Here is a 27121-nt window from a genome sequence, read left to right on the forward strand (position 1 = left end):
TTTAATTAGAAATAGGACACATTCATCTTGTGCTCTGAAAACTGTAAATTTACAATAAGATAAACTGAAAATGTTAATAGAACATAAAAAGGCAGAGGAAGATACAAATAGGATTTGATACAATTAACTCTGTGATAGATGAGGACAGGGAAAAGGGGAATTATTGGTACATACTGTCATGTAATACTGACAAGGTTATCAAAAACACACTGTTACAGAAGACAGGAGGTTCAGTTACTCCGCAGCGGAGCGCTGCGTTGAGTACAAACAGATATCCTAAAGCACAGTTTAGAGATATTCATAGGCTAGTATTCATCTACATCTGCATTTTAGAATTACAATGATCTATCACAGAGCTCCCAATATGGAGTCCTGCCCTTTCATTCAGCACGCAGTCAAACTTCTATGGAATTAATTTCTTATCGCTAATAAAGATGCGTCATACAGTATTCTCATAAAGTATCTATATGATCTGTAAGTATGAGGAACATGTTATAAAATTCTTTAAAACATTTGTAAGAAAAAATGTGCCTGAATCTTGATAATCAGTCTTGCTTGAGCATCAAGCGGCCATCATATTGCACTGTTTCACACTTGATGGTTATTAAACACAAAGATGTGTTGAAGTCTTTAAAGTATCGCTGGCACCGCGGAAGTCACTTAGAGGGCTGGCGCCTCCCAGCTTCGTTCTAGGGGTCTAGAGTTCTGCAAGGCCGGGCGGATGAACACATGACGATGCTGAAGATGATTAAACGGTCCAATGGGATCCTCTCCTTTTTTGTTATTTTTTTCACAACGATGAGGAGCCTGCATTCAGCTCGGTGGGAAATAGGGCGGGTCTGTAGGTCTGTGTCTGTCCCAGTCCCTTCACGTGCCAAACAGCAAGTTCCCAGAATGCACTGCTCCTCCTTGGAAAGAGGCTAGGTTGTCCCTGGAACCTGTGATGTGGTGAGGAAGGAGAGCCATGAACGAGAGCGGCTTCCGTTACCAGCACCACTATCATCCTCACGTCTGTCCCGATGCTCTGCAGTCCTTTTGAGGAATCACCGTGCGATATTCTACCCATTATTTTGGAACCTTATGATATCTCAGCAAACAGTACAAAAAAAACGTCAAAGGACTAACAAAGTCGGTGAGGTGAAAAACATAAGATTCTTCAAAACGCTCGAAAACAAAAAACAAAACACAGGTAATCACAATCATATCAATGATACTGATAAATGGCAGTAATAATTATAATAATAATAATAATAATGTTCAGCTCTGTAAGTAAGCGTGGTCAAGCCTTGTTTCCAGTAAAGGCCGTGTTGATTGTCCAACAAACAGTTTTCAGCCTCTCCTTCTCAGAAGCAGTTCCAGTGGGAAACAACACAACCACAACCACAACCACAACACATAAACAGAAGAACACGCGTCCAACTGTCCATGGGTTCACTACCGAGCCAGACCCCCAAGCCTGAGGCCTGAGGGAGAGTCCTGTCTCAAGGAGTGAGTTGGGCGCTGCAACATCTTGCCTTGGAATTGGTTTCTGGGCTGTCCACTGTCCGCGGCCAGCCTGTGCTGGACTGGTCCTCTGGACGAGAGCCCGCTGTTTTCCAAGGGAATCAGAGAGATTGAAGCACAGGCGATGTCTCGACCACTTCTCCCAAGCCTGGGATGGAAGAGAACGGGAAAAAACTCGAAAAAAAACTTGATCCTTCTCCGCTGGAATCCACCCGTGATTCTGACCGACTGGCTTCTGACTTGCCAGTTTCCACTTGTGGCCTTGCCGGTGTTTCAAAAGTCAAAGGTGAGAGTCCCACAGCACACCAGGTCAGTTAGCCTTTCCTCTGCTCGTTCCGAGGGTTGAAAAGACATGGTTTCTGGCTCCAACAACATCTCGCTCTTCAATCCTCCTGCCTTCTTCGCTCAACACTCTTCCCAGGCTGGCTCAGCACCATCCCCACGTGGACACGTTCTCATCCCCCAAACCAACAGGTGACCGAGGTGAAGAAAAAGGACTCAGACCTCCGTCTGCAGGTCGATGATGTCTTGGCCCACCAGAGGGATGGAGGTGGCTGCCTTCTCCCACTCCCCTGCCTGGATCTGCAGGGGCGAGGCTGCCAGTGGCTCCAGGTCCCTCTTCACCCAGGATGGGGGTGAGTGCTGGGTTCTCTGGATGCCCTCCCAGGGTCTCTCCATGGGTGGCTGCTGTTTGTCCTGTTAAGGGATGGGGGGGGGAGAGAACCAGGTGGTGAGTCAACAACCAAAACCAAAACATTAAAAAAAATTGCGCAGGGGCTGGTGTGAAGAGGTACTAGGAAACGCAGCGGGGTGTGTGATGTGTGATGGGTAAAAACTGGGAATAGACACTCACGCTGTGGTTTGTTTTGTCACTTCCCCCAGAGGATACGCTCCATCTCACTGACTGTAGGGGGAGACGAAGGGAAAGACGTTATTGAAACGATCCGACAAATACGATGCAAACAAACCATGAGTCCATTCAGATTAAAAAGGCACGGCGGGGGAACCGTTGCTTTATTTACCTTGCTGTCAGAAGCAGGAGAGTCTCTGTCTTTCTCAGCGTGATGCAACTTCCTGTTCAGATCCTGGAACATGTTCTGGTGGCGTTTCCTTGTATGCATGATCTTCTACAGGAGGCACAAAACAAAGACCACTGTCAGTCTTTTGAAATCTTACATGTTATAAATTAGTGTTATTACTTAGATATTATATACGATTTGGTACGCTATCATGCCTTCTCGTACAGAATACACACCTCAAAGTCCAATTCAGCATAACGAGATTTCTGCCTCTGTGAAAAGGAAGAAAAAAGAAAATATTTTGTTAGTTTCTAAATAAATCCAAAACTTTTTCCTTAGCGTGTACAGAATGAACTACAGTTACTAAATATTGACTTAGATCTTCCATCCCCACAAGTAGCTCCCTTCCTCCCCCAAGACCTCACCCCCATTCTCACCTCCAGAGAGCTCATGGACAGAGTCGAGATGGTCTCACTCTTGGACATCATGGAGTTCATGGAGTCGAAAGTGTCCCCCAGGCTGCTGTGGGTGATGTGGGACTCGCTGGACATGTTGTGCAGGTTCTGGACGGGAGAGTCCCTCTCGGAGTACGACACACTGACGCGATCGGCCGGCAGGCTCTTCAGAGCGAAGGCGGCCTGGGGCTCAGCGAAGGGCCCGCTGAGGTGCACTAGCCTGGTCTGGGGCAGCTGGTCCACGCTGATGTTGTATTTGGACAGGTCGTCTTTGGGCTTGGAGCGCAGGGTGGACGTGTTGTTGGGCATGAGCACGTAGCCGCTGCCGTCCGGGGCGCTGCCCTCGGCCTGACCGCGGGCCAGGTTGGCGTCCAGCTGCTGGAAGAGCTCGCCGTCGCACACGTAGACAGGTTTGCCGCAGGATGGGTCCATGCCGCCCAGACGGGTCTTCTCGCGCTTCAGGGTGAGGGTGTGGCTGGAGTATTCGGGCACCGCCTGCATGTGGGCTTTAGTGGTGTGGGCGGGGAGGGTGTGGAAGTTTGAGCTCATTGGTGGAGGAAGCTGGGGTGGGGACATTTTCTCCTCTAAGGTACTCATCGTGCCTCCTGGGGTTGAGGGAAGGAGGGGGGGAGAGAGGAAGGAAAGAGAGGCACTTAGGTTAGAAAGTGCTTTGAAAATGTAGATTGGCTGGGCCTAAGTCACTAGGGTTGAGGGAATATAGTCAAATGAAAATGGTTCATGGCACTGCCACTGGTGGGCAAATTTGAATGTGCTTTTCTTGGAAAATTGCTTTCTATCCTTAATGTAAAAAGGCTTTGAGTTAGACGCTCACCTGGTCTGCTGGAATCAGCGTCCTTCTCGAAATCAGACTGCGAAAAAGAACAGGGGAGAAGGGTTAGATAAGATTAGATTTTAATGCGTGCGCATATTCGACCCGAGAGAAAAAAAAACGCATTTCTCATTTACAAGAGAAACTCCAGGCGAATCAGAAGACCTTGCAGACTAACTCCAGGCGAATCAGAAGACCTTGCAGACTAACTCCAGGCGAATCAGAAGACCTTGCAGACTAACTCACCCCGAGTTGGGTCTGTCCGTGTTGGAGGGAGCTGCCGGAGTCTCCGTTCCCGTCGTCCTTGCGGTCGACGACGCGACACTTCACCGCCTCCTGGACCTCCCTGCGCAGGATGCAGTGCACCATGACGATGATGAAGCCCTCCAGCGAATCGAACACGGCGAAGAGGATCTGGAAGAGGGCGGAGCGGCGGTCTGTGATGGCCAGCACGGCAGACATCCAGGTGAGGGCGAGCAGGGGCAGCACCACGCAGGAGCTCCACAGCGACGCCCTGCAGGACGGGAGGGGAACTGCAGGTTAGACAGGGTTCACACTCTACCGTCGATGACAGCCAACCAGAATTCATCCATCTTTGCCTAGTTCACTGTAACCAGCAGTGTTTTGCTTGGTTGTTTGATGGTGGAAGCCGATATGACTGGGCTTTATCAACATGGCCGTAATGAAACCGATGGTGTGCGATAAGTGCCGGTGTAGAAAGAGGATGCGATCGATAAAACATACCCTGCTCTCTCCTTCAGCTTCACGTCCGTAATGCCGTCCTTGGATACCAGCTTGTTGAAGACCAGAATACCAATCACCATGTTCACCTGTTCCCAACACACACAGAGAAAGGCAGGGAATAAGACTATGCAGGGGCCGATGCGGAAGACACCGCTTGCTGTATTCATACGTGGTGTTTAGGAAAAGAACGCCGCAGAGTTGGATGGAGGTACATACCAGGACGACGGCGGCAGCGGGTCCAACGAAGGAGTAGAGTAGTCCACCCTCCAGAGAGAGCCAGCAGCTGTCGAACACAGAGCAGGACACACATTAGTATCTGTGCTGGGAGAGCAGACATGGAGAGAGGGAGAGAAAGAGAGAGAGAGAGAGAGAGAGAGAGAGAGAGGATAGACTGAGGTTCAAACTTACTAGTTGACGGTGCCATATCCCTTCGCCTTGGTGAACCCCACAGAAACAGCCACGACCAGGGCAGGAAGACCTGAGGAACAGACAGGCGGAGAGAGACGGAGAGTTAGGATTGGCTGAGCCACAACCAACGAGGCCTGGGATGACAGGACTGGCCGGCAGACAGACAGACAGACAGACATGGGGTCGGGGAGAGCTCTTACCCCAGCCCAGACACAGGAAACGCTTGCGGATGATGCGGTTGCGCAGACGGCCTGTGACAGCCATGTAGGACTGCCAAGCTTCCGTCAGTACCCAGCAGAACGAGGACAGGAAGAAGAAGTGAAGGAGGGCAGCCACCAGCGCGCACGACACCTGGAGGAGGGAACGAGAGAGAGAGACAGAGACAGAGACAAAGAGAGAGAGAGAATTGTGTCAGTAGAGCTCCTTCTCACTCCCCATAGTCCCCAAAGAAGGAATTCAAAACTTCACAGGAGAGCGTCGACCGGGTTCGCAAACTAAGCCTTACCTTGTTGCGAGCTTGGGTTTGTCCAATCAGAATGAGGGCGTTGGAGCAGATGATGGAGAGGCAGAAGTTGATGAGGATCACGGAGCGCTCGGAGCGGATGTACCTGGAGGGAAACGGAGGGAAGAGAAACAGAGTTAGGGAGGAGACCTGGACGGGGCATTTTATAACCCTGCGAGGCCGTCTGGGGGCAAGTTATCCTCGGGGCAGGTTATCCTCGGGGCAGGTTAGGGTTAGGGGTGGTACTCACTTCCAGACGGAGACGTAGATGATGATGAGGAGGAGCAGGGTGAGGGAGGAGACGCCACAGCCCACGATGAGGGTGACGGATGGCAGCAGAGACTTATCCATCATCTGGAGAGAGAGGAGACAAACACAACACACGCTCGTTACACTTCCATCGCCAACAGCCAACACACTGGCAAAAGGGCAGAGGAGAAGCAAATATAGACACTAACGCGTACGCATCACTGAATCCTCTGAGCGCGCGCGCCAAGTGTGTGTGAGTGTGTGTGTGTGTTGCTATCTGGAACAGCAGACAGCTCCCTGTGGGCAGAGAACTGAATGGCACAATTAGGCCACGGCTGAGACAAGGTGACCCCAAGGTGAACGTGTCAGGAAGATGGAGCGTGCCTCTGTGAGATGCTGCCGAGGTCACTGCGTTTCCCCATTGAGCTTTTGAACCAGCAAATGAGGCGCGAAGGATAGGGAACATACATCTCCCTCCAATAAACGGGCAGAGGGAGAGAGCGAGAGAGAGAGAGATAGAGGCAGAGCGAGAGAGCGAGAGAGATAGAGGCAGAGCGAGAGAGCGAGAGAGATAGAGGCAGAGGGAGAGAGCGAGAGAGATAGAGGAAGAGCGAGAGAGATAGAGGCAGAGGGAGAGAGCGAGAGAGATAGAGGCAGAGGGAGAGAGCGAGAGAGATAGAGGCAGAGGGAGAGAGCGAGAGATAGAGGCAGAGGGAGAGAGCGAGAGATAGAGGCAGAGCGAGAGAGCAAGAGAGATAGAGGCAGAGAGCGAGAGAGATAGAGGCAGAGAGCGAGAGAGATAGAGGCAGAGGGAGAGAGCGAGAGATAGAGGCAGAGGGAGAGAGAGATAGAGGCAGAGGGAGAGAGAGAGAGATAGAGGCAGAGGGAGAGAGAGATAGAGGCAGAGGGAGAGAGCGAGAGAGATAGAGGCAGAGGGAGAGAGCGAGAGATAGAGGCAGAGGGAGAGAGCGAGAGATAGAGGCAGAGGGACTGCTGTCCCTTGGGTGTTCCGCTGTGGCTGACATCTATTTTCTCACACATCGGTAGCCATTTAACATTATAAAAAAATGTTTTTCTTGCGATGGGATATCAAGATATCGAGCTGCATTCTGGCACCTTTCCTGTAACAGTGTGAGAGCATTTTCAAATCAGCAGATTCGCATCTCTATCTACGGGAGTGGACAGGTGGGCTGTTATCACCTATGCATTAATTTACCCCTTCCTCCCTCCCTTCCTCCCTCCCTTCCTCCCTCCCTGCTTCTCCATGTTCTGGCAGCGGCTTAGCACCTCAGTCATGCCAGCGGAGGTTTCTCTCCAGGACCCGGAGGGCAGGGCCTCTGGGGAGAGACTCCACCCAGCAAGGGCAGCTTGGGCGTCTGAGTTTACTGGCCGACCGCAATCCTCCTCCCTCTGATGACTTCAGTGGGGGGTCGAGTTTGTTTAACAACTTTGATTCATCTGCACCACGGCAGAGCAGATGAGCGGGAGGGATCCCGGGAGGTGGAGGCGGCCTGGGTTTAGAAAACCCTGCGTCGGAGAGGAGTCTAATCAGACGAGGGTGAGGAGGAATGTGCCACTCGTGAAGAGGTGAGGACAGGCTAAGTAGCTGGCTGATGCTGGGGGGGGGGGGAACGAGATGCCTCCAAGGTTATAAAAGCTGAGGATGTCCAGTCAGACTGGCAGAACGGCTTTGGCCTTCGTTTAGATATATTTTTTTTACGATAATCCCCTAAAATTCGATGTCTGAGGCATTCAAAACACTGGCCAAGACCATGGTGTTCGGCGTTGCCGATGGTATCCAAGGAGACCAGAATGGATTTGAATTCAGTGCCTCGGAGGGTAGGACTCTCTCGCAATCTGCTTTCCACACAGACCTGCCTGGTTTCAAAGCACAGCTGGCACACTGTGGCCCGCGGCAGCCAAAATGCTAAATTAGCACGGCGAATTTGCTGCGAAATCTATCCAACGACATCAGAGAGTCCCTGAAACAGATGGTGGATCGTGCCGAGGTGAGCTGACTTCCGTCTAGGCTTTCTCCAGGAAAGCCGAGAGAGACAGCCCCGCTGGAGGTCAACACTCGCTCTTTCTGGATGGATGCCTTTCGCCGTTGGGCAACCAAGTCAAACTCAGCCCCAGAGCCTGACCTAAATATGAGAAATATGTGCCGCTTGTGCCCTTGAAATTTTGCCATGCTCCCATTTATGGGAGAAAGAATCAGGGGATGAAGCCAAAGGTGGGTGGGGGGTGAGTTCCACTAAGGCGTTTAATCAGTATGCATTTAGATTTCTACTTAATATTGTTAACCCAGAGTGCAGTGTTCTAATAGGGGGCCATTGGTCAAGGGCAGCTGCCGGACCAATCAGGTGGTTTGGTCCTGTTGGACCGTGTGTCCAAGCCGTGTTCCTATTGGTCCAGAAAGCAGACCATATCGAATGGAAGCTGGAACACTGCAGTGTCTGGGTTTTTTTTCCTCTCTCCTCTCTCTCCCTCCTTTCTCAATCTCCCTCTCTCTCCTCCTGCCGATGTTTCTAATACAGCTGGCAGGCGAAACAGTATTGAAAATGTCTCCAGCACACATCAAAGGCTGAAGGGGGGGGAGGGGGGGGGAGAGGATCCATCACCGCACACCCAGACAGCTACCGCCATCTCTCATTGGCCAGTTTAGTTGTGCCTTCTCCAGAGAGACACTGGATGTGGCTGAAGGGTTGGTGTTGTTCGGGTGAGGGGAGGGAGGGGGAGGGGGAAGGGAGGGGATATCAAGGAAGAATTCTGTTATTGGTAGACGGAATGATTGGCACAGCAGGCTATCTGCTGTAAAAAAAGGGGTGGGGGTGGGTTGCAGTTCCCACTTCACACCGACAGGGTGCGCTGTGTCTCCTTATGGCTCCCAGACTGGGGCCGACAAATATCAACAATGACAACAACAGGTCTGCAGACAAAGCTCCAACAGCATCTACAGCTGCTGCAAGAAAAACAGGCAGCCACACAGGCTTGCATCTGTTCTCCTTACAGGCTAGCAGCACTGTGCCCATCCCTGTTCCGGAGCTGGCTAGTAAGCCTACACGTACTGTTCATAGGGATGGTAATTACATTGACTAGTTACCCAGTAGGCTATATGTGAGAGACGTACGTGTGTCTGAATAATCATAGCTGGTGCCATCTGTTGATTGTCGTTGCAGCAAAACTCAGTAGCAGAAAAAAACAGGCCTGAGGGGGGGGGGGGGGGGGTGGTTATGGAGAAGGGAGGGGGGCTGTTTTTCCTCACAAAATACGAAAAAAAAACACTAAAAACTAAAAATCACATAGACCGAGTTTGCGCTGCAGAAGCCGTTGCCAGGGCAACAAGACGGAGAACCGGTTCCGAGGCACTGTCTTTAACTGTAGAAAATTACACATAGCTTGGAGCAAGAAGAAATGAGCTATGCGTATTAACAGAATATACTAAATAGCCTGTGGACAATGTGTCTTGCAAGTTACGCAATGCACAAATTGATCAAAAAAAGATCGAATAAATATTGGGATTGAAACTAAATTCGAAATAGATAGGAAAACAATGATTTATATTGTATAAATAACTGACTTCTACTGTCAAGTATATCTTTTAACTCAAACATTGTTATGCAGTTTTCAGCTTGTTTCGCAATTAGGTGAACAGTCTTCATTTAATTGACCATGTCATCAAAGCGCATAATCGCATTAGCATGCATTTGAATAACTGAAAACAATTTAGCATATAAAACAGTCAGATCGACTTTGTTATTAGCGGCTCAATTCATTTCTACATGTTGCACCGTCATACGCTTCAACGTTAAATCATCGGAATATGCTTTAAGTCTTCTGTCAATGGTTCCCACACACAGACAAAGACTGGAAAGGCAGCCCGAAACGAAATGAATCGAAAACAACGCCTACGTCTTCAATTCACATCACACCTGCACTCAACGAACATTAACATTTAAAAAAACGAGGTAGCCTAGTATTAAACAACACTTACCGAATCGGGATTGATCCGCGATAAAATGGCGAAGGTGGAGAGGTTGTCACACACGCATTTGGTTCTGAATGAATCAACGGCAACCGCTCTGCAGCTACGCGCAGTCCAAGATCCTAGCAGAGACGAACTGTGGAGAGGCGAGAGGGAAGGCGAACAGCGGGTTACGAAAGGGGGAACATTCTCACAAAAAAAGAAAAAACATCTCAGCTTCTTTCCCATCACAAACATTTATCTTTGAATGTTACAAAAAACACAGCTCGCCTTAAAAAATACACATAATGAAGAAATACAGGTGATTCAGGTTGGTATGTTAATTGCAATGCAGTGGAATTCATATTTCTAACAATGAAGGTATTTACCTTTAATTTGAGTAATCCACTAGTAGGCTACACTGCTCTGACCAGGAGTAGATATGTCTATCATTCTCAAATGATGGAGACCCTATTTCTATAGGTGGCATAGCTACAACCCCATTCTCGACCTTCCATTTTAGATCTCGTCGGTGTGTATTTGAAACCCAGGGCTGTCCACTGTGCCAAACCAAACCTCCCTGGACCTGTAGCTATGTGAGCTACCCTCTTGTTGTGTTTCCTCTGCGGTGGCTAACGTAAGGTGAGGTGACCAGGCGGCCAGCTGCAGTGTGAGACGTGTTGGCATGTGACAGATCACGGGGATGCAGAGCCCAGACTGCACCGTGTAGGCTGAGGAGGCTAGCATGATCTCTCCCCCAGAGAAAGGGAAGCGTTCAGCCTGGGGACGCTTTGGAAGCCATCTTCCACAGTGAGGAAGGCGTGTGTGTGTGTGTATGTGTGTGTGGGGGGGGGGCGGTGGGGGGGGGGGGCGGTGGGGGGGATGGGCCACCTTCCAGCTAGGTTGTAAATGCACGCGAGGCCCAGTGAGGGCTGGGGTGCAGGGAGTGCTCTCTGGAGAGGGCACCCCCTGTGATGGTGCTGACCCACACAGCCGAAGCAGCAGCCCAGGGATGCTTGCCTTGTGACTGTCTGGCTAGCTTTCCTTTCCTTCCTCTCTCTTTCTCTATCTCTCTCTCTCTCTCTCTCTCTCTCTCTCTCTCTCTCTCTCTCTCTCTCTCTCTCTCTCTCTCTTCCTTTCTCTCTCCCTCGCTTTACCCCACTCTCTCTCTCTCCCTCTCTCTTTCCATCTCCCCCACTGTCTCTCCACCACCCACCACCCCCACCCCCCTCTCTCTCTATCCAACCATTAATCAAATCTGCCGTCCAAAATGTATCTAGTTTGTCTGGAGGCACGTCAACCTTCCTCCAGCAAGTGTGAGTTAATTACATTTCCTCTTCTTCCTCTCTGTTTCTCTCTCTCTCTCTTTCTCTCTCTCTCTCTCTCTCTCTCTCTCTGTCTCTCTCTGTCTCTCTCTCTCTCTATTTGTTTTCTGTGGTCTGGCAGTGAATGTCTGTATGGGTATATATGAACGGGTGGAATACAGTACTGCTTATCTCTGCCCCACAAGTGTACAAATCTATCTAAATGCAAATGTCCCACCTGTGAGGGTTTTTCAGAGGTGGAGGTGGGAGAAGACGGGGAGGGGGCAACAAGCTCTGAGGGTGGGGCTGACTTGTATGAAGTCTGGGGTGGGGTCTGTAGGGGGGCCATGGGTCACAGAAGGTACACCCGTTCTGCAGAGGCCCTGTCCTAGCTGTCACTGAAGACCGACATGGTGTCTCTGATCACTCAGTGCTGACTGGTCACACACAGTCAGTGACGGACACCTGAGTGAGTCTGTCTCGGTGTCTCCGTGGTGGAAACAAATGAACAACAACTTCAGGCTCTGCATCTAGATGCTGAGACCGACCACGGGCGATTAAATCGACGTGGAAACCCTTTCTATATGCTAAGGAAATGTAAACAACTTACGTTTCGCTCTCGTCCCAGGAGATGCATGTCTCGTTGACGGTTCCCTGGAAAGAGAGAGAGAGAGGCGAGGTGAGAACCGTCCAAAAAGAAACGCGTGATGAAGACACAAGTCCAGTCGTCGTGATGCTTCCGTTTGCATTCTAAAAACAACCCCTCGTCGCCGCGACGATGCATTCCTTCATTTAAACTTTCTGTCTCGCTGCGGGGCTAGGGTTAGGGCCCGAGCTAGGAAGACAACGATGTTGTGGGGGCTGCAAATGTCAGGCTGCCACTGCGGGGGAAATGTCAACTGATGTAGCGTGGCTGCGAGGAGGAGCAGGGAGAGGTTAGGGGAGAGGAAGGGAGGAGAAGGGTGAGGGGGGTGAGCGAGGGGGCGGGCTGAGGGAGGGGGGGTCGTGTTTCTAAGGTCGTTCGAAGGTCTCTCCATTGGGGTACTTACATTGTGGAGGTGGGGGAAGTCGATCTCCACTGGGGAGGACAGGAGGGTTGGGGTGGGCTTCACTATGACCGAGACCACCTTAGAGTTGAGGACGGTGCTGTTGCTGCGGAGACAGAGGAGAAGGGTCCAACGCGGTCAAACAGAAGTTCGGAAGCAGATAAGGTACAATTTAGACTTGATTCATAGCTACAGTCAATACTGGTGCCCCCTTGAGACTTCTAAACAGATGGGTTTTACACAGTTAGAGAGATTAGGTCTGTATATCTGAGTCTCCTCTTGTTGCAATGAAAGACAGCATCTCCTAAGGAGTTGAAACAGAAAGTAGAGCCAATTCTACATCATAAAACGTCTCAGTGGAACAACCATACCTGTGGAAAGCCATGATGGAGCCCAGGTTTCTGTACAGGACGATACCAGTCACAAATGCAGTGGTGCCCTCTGCAACAAAACAAATGCACCATCAGTCTGCTGTTTCACCAGGAGGTAGGAGAACAGATGTTGATCTAGGGGCTCTGTGAGAGTATGTGTGAGGTGTGTGTGAGGTGTGTGTGTGAAGGTGTGTGTGAAGGTGTGTGTGAAGGTGTGTGTGTGAGTTCTCCTCACCAGGCTGGTCGATGGACAGGGCGTTGCGGGAAACTGTGATCTTTTCCTCAGAGTTTCTGACCCAGTCCATCATGCCCCTCCAGCCCTGCACTGGAAAGCTGAAGTCTGAGGTCACGGCAGTGGGTCGCTTCTGGATGCTCAGCACTGGAGAGAGAGAAGTAGACAGGGGGAGGGGGGGGGGGGGGGAGAGAGGGAGGGAGGGGCACCGAGAGAAAGAGAGGGAAAGCTGTTAAAAAGGCGCCTCAGAATAAATGCATGTGACTCCCTGACTCCATGTCTGTTTGGCAGGGGAGTGAAGCCGTCTGTGGGCTCAGGGCGAACACATCGAGTAGCCAAACACACCCCAGACTCCTGCGTCACGCGGGCCCTTTAATTGGAGGAGTCACTGAATCCTGTGTGAAAACATCGCCTCTGCGTGCCAGAGGAACAAGCTGACGAGAAACTCTGACTGGAGCCAGTAACTAATGTGTCAGTTTACAGTTGGAGCAGTGCTGATGTGAAAACCAATATGTGTCTCAGTACCCTCCCCTGGCTCTGGTGTAAACTCCCATTTATCTTAATATACTAAATCCAGGTGCTGTGGTTAAGTAACATCTTGAAGATGGCTGGGGTAATAAGAGATGGCTAATGGCACTGTCAGGGTGACCGCAGGGATACATGTGTTCCACTGTCTGGATGGACTTCCATTCCGCGGGGTGATTAAGATGGATGTACTCCCGTGTCGGAGAAAGGTGAAGACAAATCATCGTCTGACACAGGAGGAGAGCAGCTGGCTCACCTAAATTCTCGGTGACTTCATAAATGTCCTGGAAGTCCTTCATCTGCATGCCGATCATGTCCACAAAGTCCTCGACCAGACGAAGGAACTCCTTGACGTTAAGCCCCATCTGAGGGTAGGAGGAGAGGGAGAGAGAAAGAAAGAGAGAGAGAGAAAAAGAGAGAGAGAGAAAGAGAAGGACAAAAGAGGGACTTGATTTAATTCAAAGGTGAGCTGTGAGCAGTGAAGGATGTTTAATGGCTTGCCCACTCCTGTCAGTTGACACAAAGAAACTGGTCAGATCAAATGTACAGTGCACAGCACAGTTTGTATCTGCACACTGTAGAACTGTAAAAACTCTTTGTCAACCCCTGAATCACCACCAACTGAAGCCACGGAACTTCCTCAGGTCCATTCACGGACACTGTGACTGTGATTCTTTCTTCTCCTCTTCGCTGAGAGGAGGGGCGGCTTGCGTCTCTCTGACGCAGAACTGCAGCTGTGTGGGCGCTAGGCGTGGACATCTGTGTATCACAGCGTCCGCGCTCTGTGGGCCGGTGGTGAGACGTGCAGATTGGCGAGTGGGCGTTCGTGATTCTCCCTGGATTTCTTCTTCTCCTTTCGCACGGCTGCCGTGGTAACTCTCTCCGGCTAGGCTAACTCACCAGCCACCTCCCACTTAAGTTCAGACACGTTTATCCTCGTTTATATAAATGAAGAACCCAGTACTGACTGGCTGAGTCACTAGGCAGCCCTCGTTTGTGTAAACCCTGAGGGTACGTCTACAAATAAGATGCGCTTCTTTCTTTTTCAAGTATGACTAGCGGAACCGGGATGCAAACAAGTGTTTGTGCAAAAACTTTGAAAAGGGAAGATTACAAAGAAACAACCCCTTAACCTTCGATGTGGGAGAAGGTTCCTAGAGACGAGAACTAAAGGGTTCCTGCCTCCCTCGCTCACAATGTTCCACCCAAGACGTTGGGCACGTGTACACATGCTCTTCTCGTGTCCACATCACAAGTGGTGGTGTGGGTTGAACAGACAGGCTGAGAGCAAGGCCAGATGCACACTCTCCCATACGAGGCCCATGAGTTTCCAACCGAAAGTTGGAGGCGGGTTAAATGTTGTTTCTTTGGGAGGGGGGTTGAAGGGTGAAGGGGGGGTGGGGGTGGCGCTGGTGATAATGAGACAACACCAATCAAATCTCCCCCCCTGCCCCCCCCCTCAATCTCACACATGCTCTCAATCTCACAGATGCTTAACAAGAAAAGTTTCTCTGCTTGTCCTCTCTCTCTCTCTATCAGTCATGCCCTCAGTAGATAACAGGAACATGATGATTATACAGACACTGCCTCCCATGCTAATAGCGAGCCATGTGACTTTGACACTTACCAGTTGCGCCTCCTCCCATTTATCGCGGTGTTCTTCCTTCAGCAAGTTGCTAATTATCTGGGCGTAGTTCTGCACAGGATAAAATGGGAGAGAAGGTGTTAGATGTTACCTCATATAGACACCTCATATAGACATCATTAATCCTGTTATGTACAAAGGTGTTAGGGGCGCACAGTACCAGACGAATGTAAATCGCAGCCAAGCTCCTACGTAATTACAGCCTACCAAGTTTCTTTTCAACTGTTACTGCTTCAAACACGAAAGGTGAAATGTGTTTTGTGAGTGCGGGGAAGCTGGACTGACCTGCACGTCTGCGTTGTTCAGGCTGGATCTGGATCCCTTGTACAGCTCCGTGGTGTTCCTCAGCACCTCCACCGTGGCCAGCAGGTCTCCGCTGTACTGGGTGCCCTCGTCAGATGTGGCCTTGAGTCGGGAGATCACCTCGGAAACTCCATCTCCCATCAGCCCCGTCTGCGACTTGGAGACTTGGTCCTGGGCCTGCAGGAGGTGAGGGGAGGGGGGAGGAAGGGGGGAGGACGAAAGGTCAGGATCCGACGTCTATGATCAATCTCGGTACCATTGAATAAGCAAGTGACCATCTAAGGAACAATCCTTGTTTAAACAAGACCCTTTTTCCTCCTCACCAGGCCTAGGACCCTAGTCTGTAATGTTCAGGAGGGGAGATTGGGATGGTCTGGATTTGTCTAACTCACCAGCATGTAGATGTCCTGGTAGTCCTTGGAAACACACTTGACATGGCTGGGGTTTTCCCAGAAGGCCAGACCGATGGCATCCAGGGTACATCTGCGGAGGATCAAGCCTGAGAAAGGACAACCGAGCACCAGAGGTTAGGCCCCACACACTCTGGGTCTCTGGGTCTTGGTGAGTGTGTGTGGGAGTGTGTGTGATCCTACCTGTGGAGCCAGAGGGACAGTTGACTGCGGCCAGGTCTCCAGCAGCAGTTTTCTTCCAGATGACATCCCCATTGTTCTCCTCTGGGCAGATCTCGTGGGGTTCTGCAGAGAACAAAACAGAGAACGTTAGTCGGGGGGGCTCCGGCGTTAACGGGGGGGGGGGGGGTTCCCACGACAGCGAGCCAGACGGACGGCGTAGTGGGTTTGTCAGGTTTGTGTTTGGCTTCTCTGACCTGGGCATCTCTTGTCGTTGCAGCGCCTCATCTCTCCGTTGTCTCCTGGGCAGGGCTCCCCTCCGAAGAAGGGCCCCTCGCAGGACCTGCGCCTCTGCTGGTTCCCGCCGCCGCACGTCCGGGTGCAGCTTCCCCAGGAGCTCCAAGACAGCCAGCGCCCGTCAACTGCAGGGAGAGGAGCAGTCTGGTTATCGACACGCCGCCGCGCTACATCTTTGAGATACGTTTAGGGGGTGTTTTCCATGCTTTACGCGGGATGTTACTGAGGTGGTTGGGGGGACAGGTGTATTTACCTGGGCAGTCTTTCAGGAAGCAGTTGGACGTCTCCTGCCAGTCTCCGCGGCACTCTGAGCCGCCGTAGGACGGCCCGTTGCACTCCCGGGTTCTCTGCATGGTTCCGTTGGAGCAGGACGCCGAACACGGGCTCCACCCGGCCCACTCGTTCCAGGATCCGTCCACTAGGGGGAGCAAGAGAGACGGGGGGGGGGGGGGGGGGGCGTTAGGTCGTTGACTTGGCCACAGGGGTCGTGTCACAGCATGTCATGTGTCCCACTTCTCGTCTGCGAACGAGCCCGAGAGAGAGGAGAGAGAGGGGAGCCTTGTCCTTCAAGCACCAGTTGTCTGGCGACAGCTCCCTCAAACAGAGCTGCCCCAGATTCCAACTCTTGCTATTTGGGGTAAAAGCCTCATTAAGTCTGAGGTATTTAAGTAAGCGGGAGGGCAACAGGGCTACGCTGTACTTCCAGGCCAACACAGCCCCGAGAGTCGATTGGGAATATAAAGAATAGAAATGAAAATAGATGAGGGGGCCTATTTTCCTAATGTCACCCAACCCAGAACTTTAGGGCTAATTAGAAGTTTCGGGAGCACGTTGTGTTCTATTGCTCCTGGAGTTCCACCTCATTACAAAGCCTTTTTTTTTTTTTCCTGAATAGTCTGTCCTTTTGTGGTAATGGGAATGGATGGGGGGCCTAATTCAGTGCAACACTTAACTTTTAATGCGCCACTAAGCCCTATTCTTACCAATGTGTATTCTCAGGCAGAGGGAAATTTACTCGCGGAGGGGGGGGGGGAACTTGACCAAAGAGATCATTATGTATTTCAATTGCCTTTATTTAGTCAAAAGGTCAAAGCCCTTTGTAAAACAAAAATCTATCCCAATCATTAAGACACTACACTCGAAATAAGAAAAGTACATTTTGATTATTCCTAATAATTATGTTATGAATATAAAATCTGACATATTCTAAGAGGACCTTCAAGTTTAGGTGAATTGTAATTGCTCTCAAGTCAATTATTTTCCTCAAGCGACGCTAGCGAAATTATATTGACATCTCCCTTGGTGGAGAGCGGCCTCTGGTGGCCACACCACTGAACTGCATGTGCCTGCCAGACCACTGCAGAGGAGATGCTGAGAACAGGGGAACAAATCTCCCCTTCCCCACTGAATGAAGCGCAGCATCGGAAAACGGCTTGTACCCACGTTCTAAGTGCACAAGTCTTCTAAGAGCACCAGCATTTTAAGAGCACCAGCATTCTAAGAGCACGAGCATTCCAAGTGCACAAGTGTTTTAAGAGCGCGAGTGTTCTAAGTGCACGAGTGTTCTAAGAGCGCGAGTGTTCCAAGTACACAAGTGTGTGATTACAGGAGTGACGCATTAGCCTTTGCAGATACAGTGTGGCGGTCTGTGGGCGGCTGTGTTCTGTCACAGGAGAACCGATGTTCCGGCATGTGTGAGCGACCATGAGGATAGTGACTCACCTCTTCTACAGCCAGTGACTAACACACAAAGGCATTTGTCCTCGAGGCTGCGTCACACCTGCCTCTAAACACACTCATCTGCTGTCTATGATGATGATGGACCAGGTGAACTCGGTGAAGTGGTTTTATAGCGGTGTGAGTCAGAGGGGGTGGGTAGGGAGGGTGCACTAGATAGACCTTGACTTTACCTCCTGTGAGTGTTCGCACGTGAGCAGAAGGCCCAGGTCCGCTTAAATCGCCAATACATTTTAAGCCGGTTTACTCGCAGACTTGTACTCTGTGTTCGAAATGTGTTTTACCTCCAGTGTGATTGGTGGATTGGGGCGGTGATGAAGCGGTGGATTGGTTAACGAGCAAGCTGATTGGCTACTGACCTGGGCAGACTGCGATGTTGCAGAACTTGGTCTGTTTGGCCGGCCCCCTGCAGGGTTCTCCTCCGTTCTGGGGCTGCTTGCAGGTGCGGGAACGTTCACGGAACCCTCGTCCACAGGTGGACGAGCACAGGCTCCATGGAGACCACTCATCCCAAGCTCCATCCACTGAGAGGATGAGAGAGGAAGAGAGAGGAAGAGAGAGGGAGAGAGAGGGAGAGAGAGGAAGCGAGAGGAAGAGAGAGGGAGAGAGAGGGAGAGAGAGGGAGAGAGAGGGAGAGAGAGGGAGAGAGAGGGAGAGAGAGGGAGAGAGAGCCCAGTACGTTAACACCAGGAACCAGACACTCAGGCAGAGATGCTTGAATGGCCAATCGCATCTAAAAGAGACGATTCACACTGTTGGCCACTAGGTGGAGTGAATGTATGTTGTTCCCGCCATCCGTAATCTGTCTCTGTGATGAGACATACTGTATATGTGATGCATTCGTTCACACCCCGACCTACCATCCCACTCACCCACCCACACAACCACACACACACTCACACACACACACACACACACTCACAGACACACACACACACACTCACCAGGGCAGACGGCGGTGTTGTTGCAGGGGCGGTTCTCGCGGAGAGGCCCGGTGCACTGAGTGCTGTAGGAGGAGGTGACACAGAAGCGCGTGCGGCTCTGCCAGCCCTCCCCACAGGTGACGGAACATGTGCTCCAGGGGGACCACTCATCAACCACGGCCTCCACTGCAGGGGACAGGGGACAGGGGACAGGGGACAGGGGTCAGGGGACAGGGGACAGGGGACAGGGGACAGGGGACAGGGGACAGGGGACAGGGGACAGGGGACAGGGGTCAGGGGTCAGTGGTCACAGTGGACGTGGGTGAGAACCCCCAACTAGTCTTTATTTTTCTATTTATTTAAAGATCGAGTTCTGGATCTGTGCATCCATGCATCTGTCGCACAGTGAAGCTGGATTCCAGCGAGCACAGCTTGCATGGGCCGATGGTGTGCCTCGGAGCAGGGGGGGGGCTTACCGGTTTGTGTCGCTATGACTCCAGTGTTGGGGTTCTCCACGTTGTCTCTCTTCAGACCGGCGTTGGAGCGCAGGGATTGGCTCTGGGTGCGCACTTTACCTGTTGGATAGAAAACCTCGACCAATGAGCTGAGGCCAAATCGCGATCTGTATAAACAATCGGCCAATCGGTGAAGCCAATCCGAAATGACTGGCAGGCATGCTCACCAATGCAGGGCTGAGGGTTGCAGGCACGCCCCTCCTCGACCACGCCCTCGCACATGCTGTCCTCTGGCTGGCAGGATCTGCTGCGCACCTGGACTCCGCCCCCGCACTCCTGGCTGCACTCTGACCAGCGACCCCAGCTGCTCCAGCCCTCTGTAGAGGAGAGAGGACATGGAGAATGACACCCGCGACCACGCACACACACCCTTCACTGACACACACACAGATCTGTCTGGGGGGTGGGGCAAAGTTGCTGCTCCTTAGGTAGAGGGATAATAGCAGAGTGTACCTAACCCTAACCTATTGCAGGAGAGGAAGATAAAAAGCTATATTCAAGCAACATAAGCTTTCTCCCAAACTTCAAGTGTTGCCACAGGATATGAGGCTTCAAGGCGAGAGCAGGGCGAAGGAGGGCGAGGTCGGCTTCTATCTGAGCGTTGAGACCCGATCCACACAAGTCCCCTGATGGGAAGACAAGGTGGATGTTTGTTCCATCCAGGGCACAGGATGCTCTCTGTCGTTCAAGGCTGGCACGTTGCCATGGCTACCGCGAGCAGGGCTCTGCTTCTCCTTCCTGTGCCAGCTGACTGAGCTTTGTGCTGGTGTGTGTGTGTGTGTGCGTGTCTGTGTGTGTGCCTGTGTGTGTGTCTCTGTGTGTGTGTGTGTGAGTCCAATGGCCGTTTTGCACAACATGGAGATTGTAAGACTGTGTGCAGGGAGGCTGGTGTTTCTACTTTGCGCTGCCAGTGAGACACAGTGATCCCTTAACCTGTTTCATTTACTCTTTATGAATCAGGGGCAGCAGAGGGCACACCCTCTGTCTAGACCCCCCCATCATGCCGGTCTGGGTCATTACCCGGGGGTGGTTAAGACACCTGGGGGGTTAACAAAGCTGTGGTGAGCTGGACAGGAGGTCAATCAGTCCCCCCCCTGCTCCGAGAGGCGTGACCCTCGATCGCACCCAGACAAACAGAAACACACACGGACACACGAACCGCCACTTACTGATGATCTCAGCATCGCGTCCGTTGTCCCTGGGCACTGGCATGCACTTCTCCACCCAGATCCCGGCTCTGAAACAGCCTCCGGGTCTCCTCTGGGGGGTCTCCCAGCACTGGCAGGGTGTGTTCATGATCCCGCAGGGGTTGTCGTGGGTGCTGGTGGACAGGCACTTGTCCAGCCACTGGCAGAGCATCTGGCAGGCTGGCATGCTGGGGTTCCTCTTGCCTACGACCAGGAACTCGGTCTTGAACTCTCCGTTACCTTCCCTCTCCGCCACTTCCAGGCCGTTCCTGGGCATGACCTTGCGCAGCTGCAGGAACTGCTTGGTGGATTCCAGGTAGGTGACCGTGGTGGAGGCGTCGCAGAGACGGACCACCTCGTCGAAGCTCTCCATGCCCAGGTAGGTACGGGAGGTCTCAATAAAGGAGTCGAACTGGAAGGTCTTGATCTGGCGTGGCAGGCAGGAGTCGGTGGGCTTGGTGATCTTCATGTAGACGGTGTAGCGGCGAGGGTCGGGGTTCTGCAGGGTCCAGGAGCAGGGCGTGGAGGGGAGGGCGGTGGTGGAGTTGAACACCCCGAAGAAGCGGCTCTGCTCCAGGGTGGCGCAGGTGGCCGAGGCGGGGCCGGAGGGGGTGGCAGACGACCAGCCCAGGGCCAAGAGGAGCAGGGGAACCAGGGCCGCACAGGAGCCCGAACACGGAGATCGCGCCATTGGCTCGATTTGGGAGGGGAAGCTTTCTTTATTTATCAAGCTGATTTGTGATTTCTTCTCTTTTTTCTCTCTCTGGTGTTTCTCTTGTTTGTAGCGATCTGTCTGAGGTCGTATTGTTTAGAGCTTCTAGACTTCAGAGCTATAGGCAGACACACATGTCTTTCTGTCAGAAAAGAAAGAAAACAGGGGTGGGGGGGGAATAAACAAATGGTCACTTAACATGCTAAAACATTCTCTACTTTAGACAACACCGAGAGATTCTGCATGTTTGACAACCAGCAGGGCACAGTACATTTCGCTTTGTCATCAATACATCATGCGATTAAGTACTGTTAAACAGCTGGAATATTTCTCTGGGTCTGTCATTAACATAGCATTTGGGATTCTCTGCACATCTACCGATCAGAATGCACAGGGTCCACGAGCATAATTACTGTGGCTCTGCAATTAAAGTGCTTCACAGCGGGCCTGCCTCTCCACGCTCTCGCTGTTCGCGCCCACACACCCAAATGTACCGCCAAGGCAGTGCGTCACTATGACGCCAGTGGAAGGGTTGCTATGAGAAACCATCACTGTTGTTCCTCTCTCTGGGGAGAGGAGGGATGTGATTAAGGCTGAGAGGGTCAGCTGATGAGAGGGTCAGGTGAATCGAAGGCTGTGTGAGGAGGTATGGATGAGGACGATGGAGGGAATGTTTTCTCTCTGGCTCCCTGCAGTGTGGGGCGTGTGCACTTGTTCCTCCAAACCGGAGAGCAGCTTGGCCTTAACCTACAGACACACACACCTTCCAGGACCCCCAGCAGCACCTGTTCTGACCCCGATGAGGGAGTTAGGGAGGGTGAGGAGGGTAACGAGAGGGGATCGCTGTGAGGGTGCATCGATATGCAGCTTGTGCATCATTCCTCAGATGTTTCTTCCCCACGGCTTGTTTCTGTCTCTCTCTCTGTCTCTCTGTCTGTCTCTCTCCCGTCTCTATCTCTCTCTCTCTCTCTCTTTGTCTCTCTCTCTGTCTCTCTCTCTCTCTCTGTCTCTCTCTGTCTCTCTCTCTCTGTCTCTCTCTCTCTGTCTCTCTCCCGTCTCTCTCTCTGTCTCTCTCTCTTTGTCTCTCTCTCTCTGTCTCTCTCTCTGGTCTCCTTGTCTGCTGCATGTGCATCTTCACAGTAGTCATGGTGATGACTATGCACGGCCCGTCTCACCAGGGTGTCTCTTGTCAGGTGGGGGTTTCCTTCCATCGGCGGAGAAGAGAACACTGTTGCTCGGCAACACGTTTTGCACGCAGTTTGCCCTTCCCACGCACCACGGTGCGTAGACAACCAACGTCAGAATGAGAACCACGAAACTTTGACGCGGTCTCATCGATCAGGTGCAACCGCATTGATGCAGAGCGGGGCATGAGGCATGAGTTAGTTCAGTGTAGTTTGGAGGGAGATAAAGGGCCGGAGGGGGGTTTAATGAGTCTGTGCACTGGCTTGAGCTACACACTGTACATCGATCCCTTGTGTCGTCTTTTGGGTGCACCTGCATTCTGCAAACCAGATAACTTGTCATTACTCTGCATGTGGCTTCCCATCAGGCTGTCTCTGCAGCCGGAGGCATGGTAGACCTCTGCTTTGTGTGGGCGAGCATCTCTCTCCCTCCTCCTATAACAACCGGAAGCTCCATGAATGGGCTTCTAAAGGAACACCTGGGATAAGGCAGTCTCCCTCTCTCTGTCTCTCTCTCTCTCTCTCTCTCTCCCTCTCTCTCTCTCTCTCTCTCTCTCTCTCTCTCTCTCTCTCTCTCTCTCTCTCTCTCTCTACCTCTCTCTCTCTCTTTCTCTGTCTCTCTCTCTCTCTCTCTCTCTCTCTCTCTCTCTCTCTACCTCCTCCCACCCGCGTCCCCTCTCTTATTTTCTTTTTGGTCTCTCTCTCACCCTCTCGCTGTCGTCAACAACATTTCTGCAAAGCAGGCAGGCGGGCAGTTGGTAGTTATGGAAACAGCAGTTATTTATTTTATGTTTTGTAGCTGATTTGGGGTAAAAAAAGAAAAGCAGATCTGAAATACGTCCGCGTCGCACTTAAGTGTTTATGCTGCCGTGCACAGTACTGAAGTGGCACTTATCATCGCAGAAATGATGATAGGACTGCTATGCATAAAACATGTAGCCCTACACCACCCTGGTAAGAAACACTCCTACAGCTCTCCTACGGTGAATCTGCCCTCATGAACCACTTAATGAATCTGCTGACAGCGCTGCCTACCTCTACAAACGATGAAACACGCGCTCTTGTCTTAAGATGATTCACTGACAGTAGCGTTGCATAGCAAGGGAGCCATGAGAAAGCATGACTAATACAAACAGGAGGCTGCGAAAGGACCTGTGGAGGAGGAGGAGAATTCATGGCACTACACAATGTGTTTAACCCTTGACGTGCTGGTAGCCACCTGGGGGCCACCTGTCACAGAGACAGGGGTGGAGCCCCATGTGCCTCCAGCTGTGCTCACATGCAGGTGGAGGAGAAGCAGGAAGCTGGAGATTACTCACACATCCTGCCGGCTACATCAGTTTTTGCACAGATTCTGGGGGGGTGAATGCTAGGAGTAAGCAATAAACTGCAAAGTAACCATCTGTGTGACAAGCCCCAGGGGACTGTGTGTGTGTGTGTGTGTGTGCATGCGAGAGAGAAAGAGAGCAAAAGAAAATCACGGAGGTCATCTCCACTTCCTGCCCTCGTTTCTGCTTCTCTTTGCAAGATTGTTCACTTTCTGCTGACATCCACAGACAAAAGCAAGTGGAGCACTTCTGTTCAATTCTCCTAAAATTGCTAAGGACATCTTTTCAATCCCGTGCAACGTGAGGGGGGGGGGGGGGGGTGCACATGCACACGGCACAATGCACCACGCCAAATTTATCTGTGGACATTTAGGGAATTCATGTGACAGAGAAACAAAAAAACAAAAAACGATTTGGAGAAAACAAGTCAGCACATGTTCCCCACCAGGTTTTTAGAACCAAGCGGTTGCAGGCTTGAGACAGAAACTCATTCCCAAACCCTCTCAATGTTTTGGCAGAGTCTGAGTTTGCCTTTTCATATCCATCTGAAACCTAGGCTACTGAGAAGCACATTCAACTGAGACCATCTGGTTGCTGTGACAACAGTGTGTGTGTGTGTGTGTGTGCGCTTTTGAATGCACTTTCTCTACTAGATACTGTGCATTGATTAACGCAAGTCAGAAGTTTGTAGATGATAGAACAACATGTTGTCTATGCATCTATATGCATGTTTGGTCTGTATGTCACAAAACATTATCATATGCAGTAATTTATATGTTTCGTTTGTGAAGCGTTTCATAGAACAGTCTGGTAGAAAGAGCTTGAAGAGGCTGAAAAAGCCTGAATATGCAAAAGATGCAAAACAGGAAAACTTGACAAATGATTTGATAAAATACACGAGGGTATGAGTTCCAAAGCGTGAGCAGGGGACAGTGAACCCAGTTCAAGCTTCCCCGTGTGACGATCACATCTCGTGTGGGTTTGACATTCTCCGTCAAACCCAGACGATGAACTGTGAACGTGAAGAAGCCCCATCAGAGCTGCAGGGCTGACACGCATGTCCATAACCTGGAACTGAGCTACCAAGTATTTACCAAATCAATGCAAAGTCGTCCAAAGATGTTCAAATGAATTATTATTCCAATATAAAATAACATGCAGGCAAGGTCCACAAAAATGTTTTTTTTTTGTCTCAATAAAACTTGTTATGAGGGGGATACAGTACAGCTTGGTGTAGGCTTTGGTGTAAATATGTGCATGTTGAAATGAAACAACGGTATGGTTAGTCTAAAGGTTGTTTCAAATAGCAGCACGTCTCAGCAGAGATGTTCCGTGCAAGCGTGCAGAGGAGCAACGCAGTGAGTTCAGCACCATGGACAGCGACAAACTCTGTTAACGCGACACGGGCAGAAAATGTTGGTGAATCAACTTAATTTAACTAAGCAACAGCACAAGCATTGATATGCGTAGATGACGGACACATGACAAGTACGCTTTAGATCACACCATTCAATCTCGTACAATAAGAAGTTATCCAAACACAGTGAAAGTATTCTAGAAAGCTATGTGGCAAATGTCAGCAACATCCGCTTGCAACAGTCAAAACATTTGAACGGAATACACAAACTGGAGAAACGAAGAGTTCATCCACAAGCACACAGATCAAAAGCACATGAACTTCACAGCAGATGCACATTAAGACCGAGACAGCATGTAAACACGGAGAAGAGACATGCACGAGAAATGAAAGACCTACCTTGAAATACGTTCTTTAAAGTTGTGGTTGGTGTTTCGCCATCCAATGGTCCAAATGTCCTCGAGCTTGATTCAGGAAGCAACTTTCGAAGTCTTCAAATGTTCACCGCTCGAGGCAACAACTTCTCCGGCACGTTAACAGAGATTGTAACGCCAGTCCAGAACCGACTGAGTCGGATCGATCCAAAGTTTCAGTGCAGTGTCCACTTCCACAAGCAATATAAAATAAAACGACTCTGACCAAACTCCAAAGAGTGTACTACCAACTTTTCTTGGTTGCTATATCCAGTTAAACTGGCTACAGCCGAATGTCAAATTGATTGTATTGGAGCTCCAGCAGTCTCGAAATCAAAAAGATTTGATCTTGTCTTTCCTTTCCGCTCCAATATGTTGGTACTTTTACTCCCGGCTTCGGAGTCTTCTTGCTTGTGGTCTTTGCACTGCAAGTGGATCCTGTCTCAGTGTGGCATGTGGCCTTCTCTGGAAGGTATTTATCTGAACCCCGCCCCGCCTGCTTTGAGTCGGAGTCTGTGCGTGGATCACACACTGGAGTGAATGAGACTGCGAGAAGACGGAGGGAAGGGTGGGGGCGCGGGGGAGAAGTGTGTGCGTGTGAATAATGTGAAGGGAGGGAGGGAGAGAGGGAGGGAGGAGAAAGACGATGCAAGCGCCGAACTACGTAGACTTCTACCGTGCTAGAATATGGCACCGGAAAGAGGAGCGGTCTAGTGGACATCATTCTGCAAGCCTATGGCATACAAGCGTAGTAGCGGCCGTAAGGAGCTCATTTTGCAACAGGGCTTTTGACATAAACAGTCTAATATACATGTCCCCACATATTCTCCCAAAGACGTGTTTGCACATAAAATATACATTAGATTATGTAAAGTACAATTGCCAAATCTTAATATTTACAGTACAAAGCACAACGTGTTTACAGGGCTTTAGTTTGTAGACTGACGTGGTCATTATTTGTTGTTAGTTAATTGAGATTGTCTTTATGCTAATTCGAACGGTGTTATGTAAACTCAAAGATACTAAGAGCATGCAAGCTCATCTTCACCGTTGCTGACATGGCAACGACCTTTCTGAAGTCCTCCACGTCTGTTGAAAGTAAAAGGACTCAGACCAAAACAATGCGGTAATGCGGAAGCAGAGGGAAAACGCGCTGGCCCTGTCCTCCCTCTCATGAGATGTGGGCGGCCCTCGGTCCTCGCTTTGCGCGCGCCCCATCATATTAGGAAAATAGAACACCAACGGGGGGAGTTTAGGTCGGTGGATTCCTTGGCATCTCCAGACCTGCCTACAATGTACTCAAAAGAGGCGTATGTGTTGCACACAGCAGGGCCAAAACCTAATATTCAATGACTCAACATTATGTAAAACAGCGTAGTTGCTCAATCCCGTGAGTAAATTCTCCATGGTTTCTCGCGGTGACACGGTAGGGTACCCAAGACAACAAAGACGTGAGGCGTCAGAGCGCAGTGTGGGACCATTTCAAGCCCACCACATCCATGTGGAAACGATGTCATATGAGACGTTTATGGAATCCCCTAGACACAAGGACAACAGCCAACGACAGTCATACTACTCCTTAACTCGCTTTTTTTTTACACACGGACACATGCCGCTACTAATTTCCCGTGAATCATAATAATATGACACGTGTCGTCTCACTTGTGTCATATTAATGTCTCACTTGTGTCACATTATTATGATTCACGGGAAATTAAACTTTTATTATAATACCACAGTTGCCCATGTGTGCCCCCTGTTTTTCAAAAGTCATATTGCCTCATAAAAGTGTAGTATGTG

The 27121-nt window shown here is 50.7% G+C and overlaps 1 protein-coding gene across 1 annotated transcript; it reads right to left on the reverse strand.

The window, feature by feature from the left end:
- On the reverse strand, positions 1–21174 carry adgrb1a (adhesion G protein-coupled receptor B1a). Its single transcript, XM_084695442.1, has 30 exons — positions 20310–21174; positions 19308–19457; positions 19102–19200; positions 18647–18811; positions 18062–18226; positions 16219–16383; positions 15926–16090; positions 15693–15794; positions 15492–15598; positions 15082–15276; positions 14779–14847; positions 13408–13516; positions 12630–12773; positions 12395–12464; positions 12027–12129; positions 11588–11631; positions 9704–9830; positions 5711–5814; positions 5464–5566; positions 5159–5309; positions 4959–5028; positions 4767–4833; positions 4551–4636; positions 4053–4320; positions 3810–3846; positions 2960–3582; positions 2759–2794; positions 2526–2630; positions 2357–2407; positions 1–2199 (listed from the first exon to the last, which is right to left on the reverse strand). The coding sequence occupies exons 1-30, from the start codon at positions 21016–21018 to the stop codon at positions 2002–2004; spliced, it is 4587 nt and encodes a 1528-aa protein (XP_084551568.1). The 5' UTR covers positions 21019–21174; the 3' UTR covers positions 1–2001.
- Positions 21175–27121: the final 5947 nt, after the last annotated feature.

Source organism: Hypomesus nipponensis, chromosome 4 (genome assembly GCF_054491055.1).
Source record: "Hypomesus nipponensis isolate SF chromosome 4, ASM5449105v1, whole genome shotgun sequence".
NCBI lineage: Eukaryota > Metazoa > Chordata > Actinopteri > Osmeriformes > Osmeridae > Hypomesus > Hypomesus nipponensis.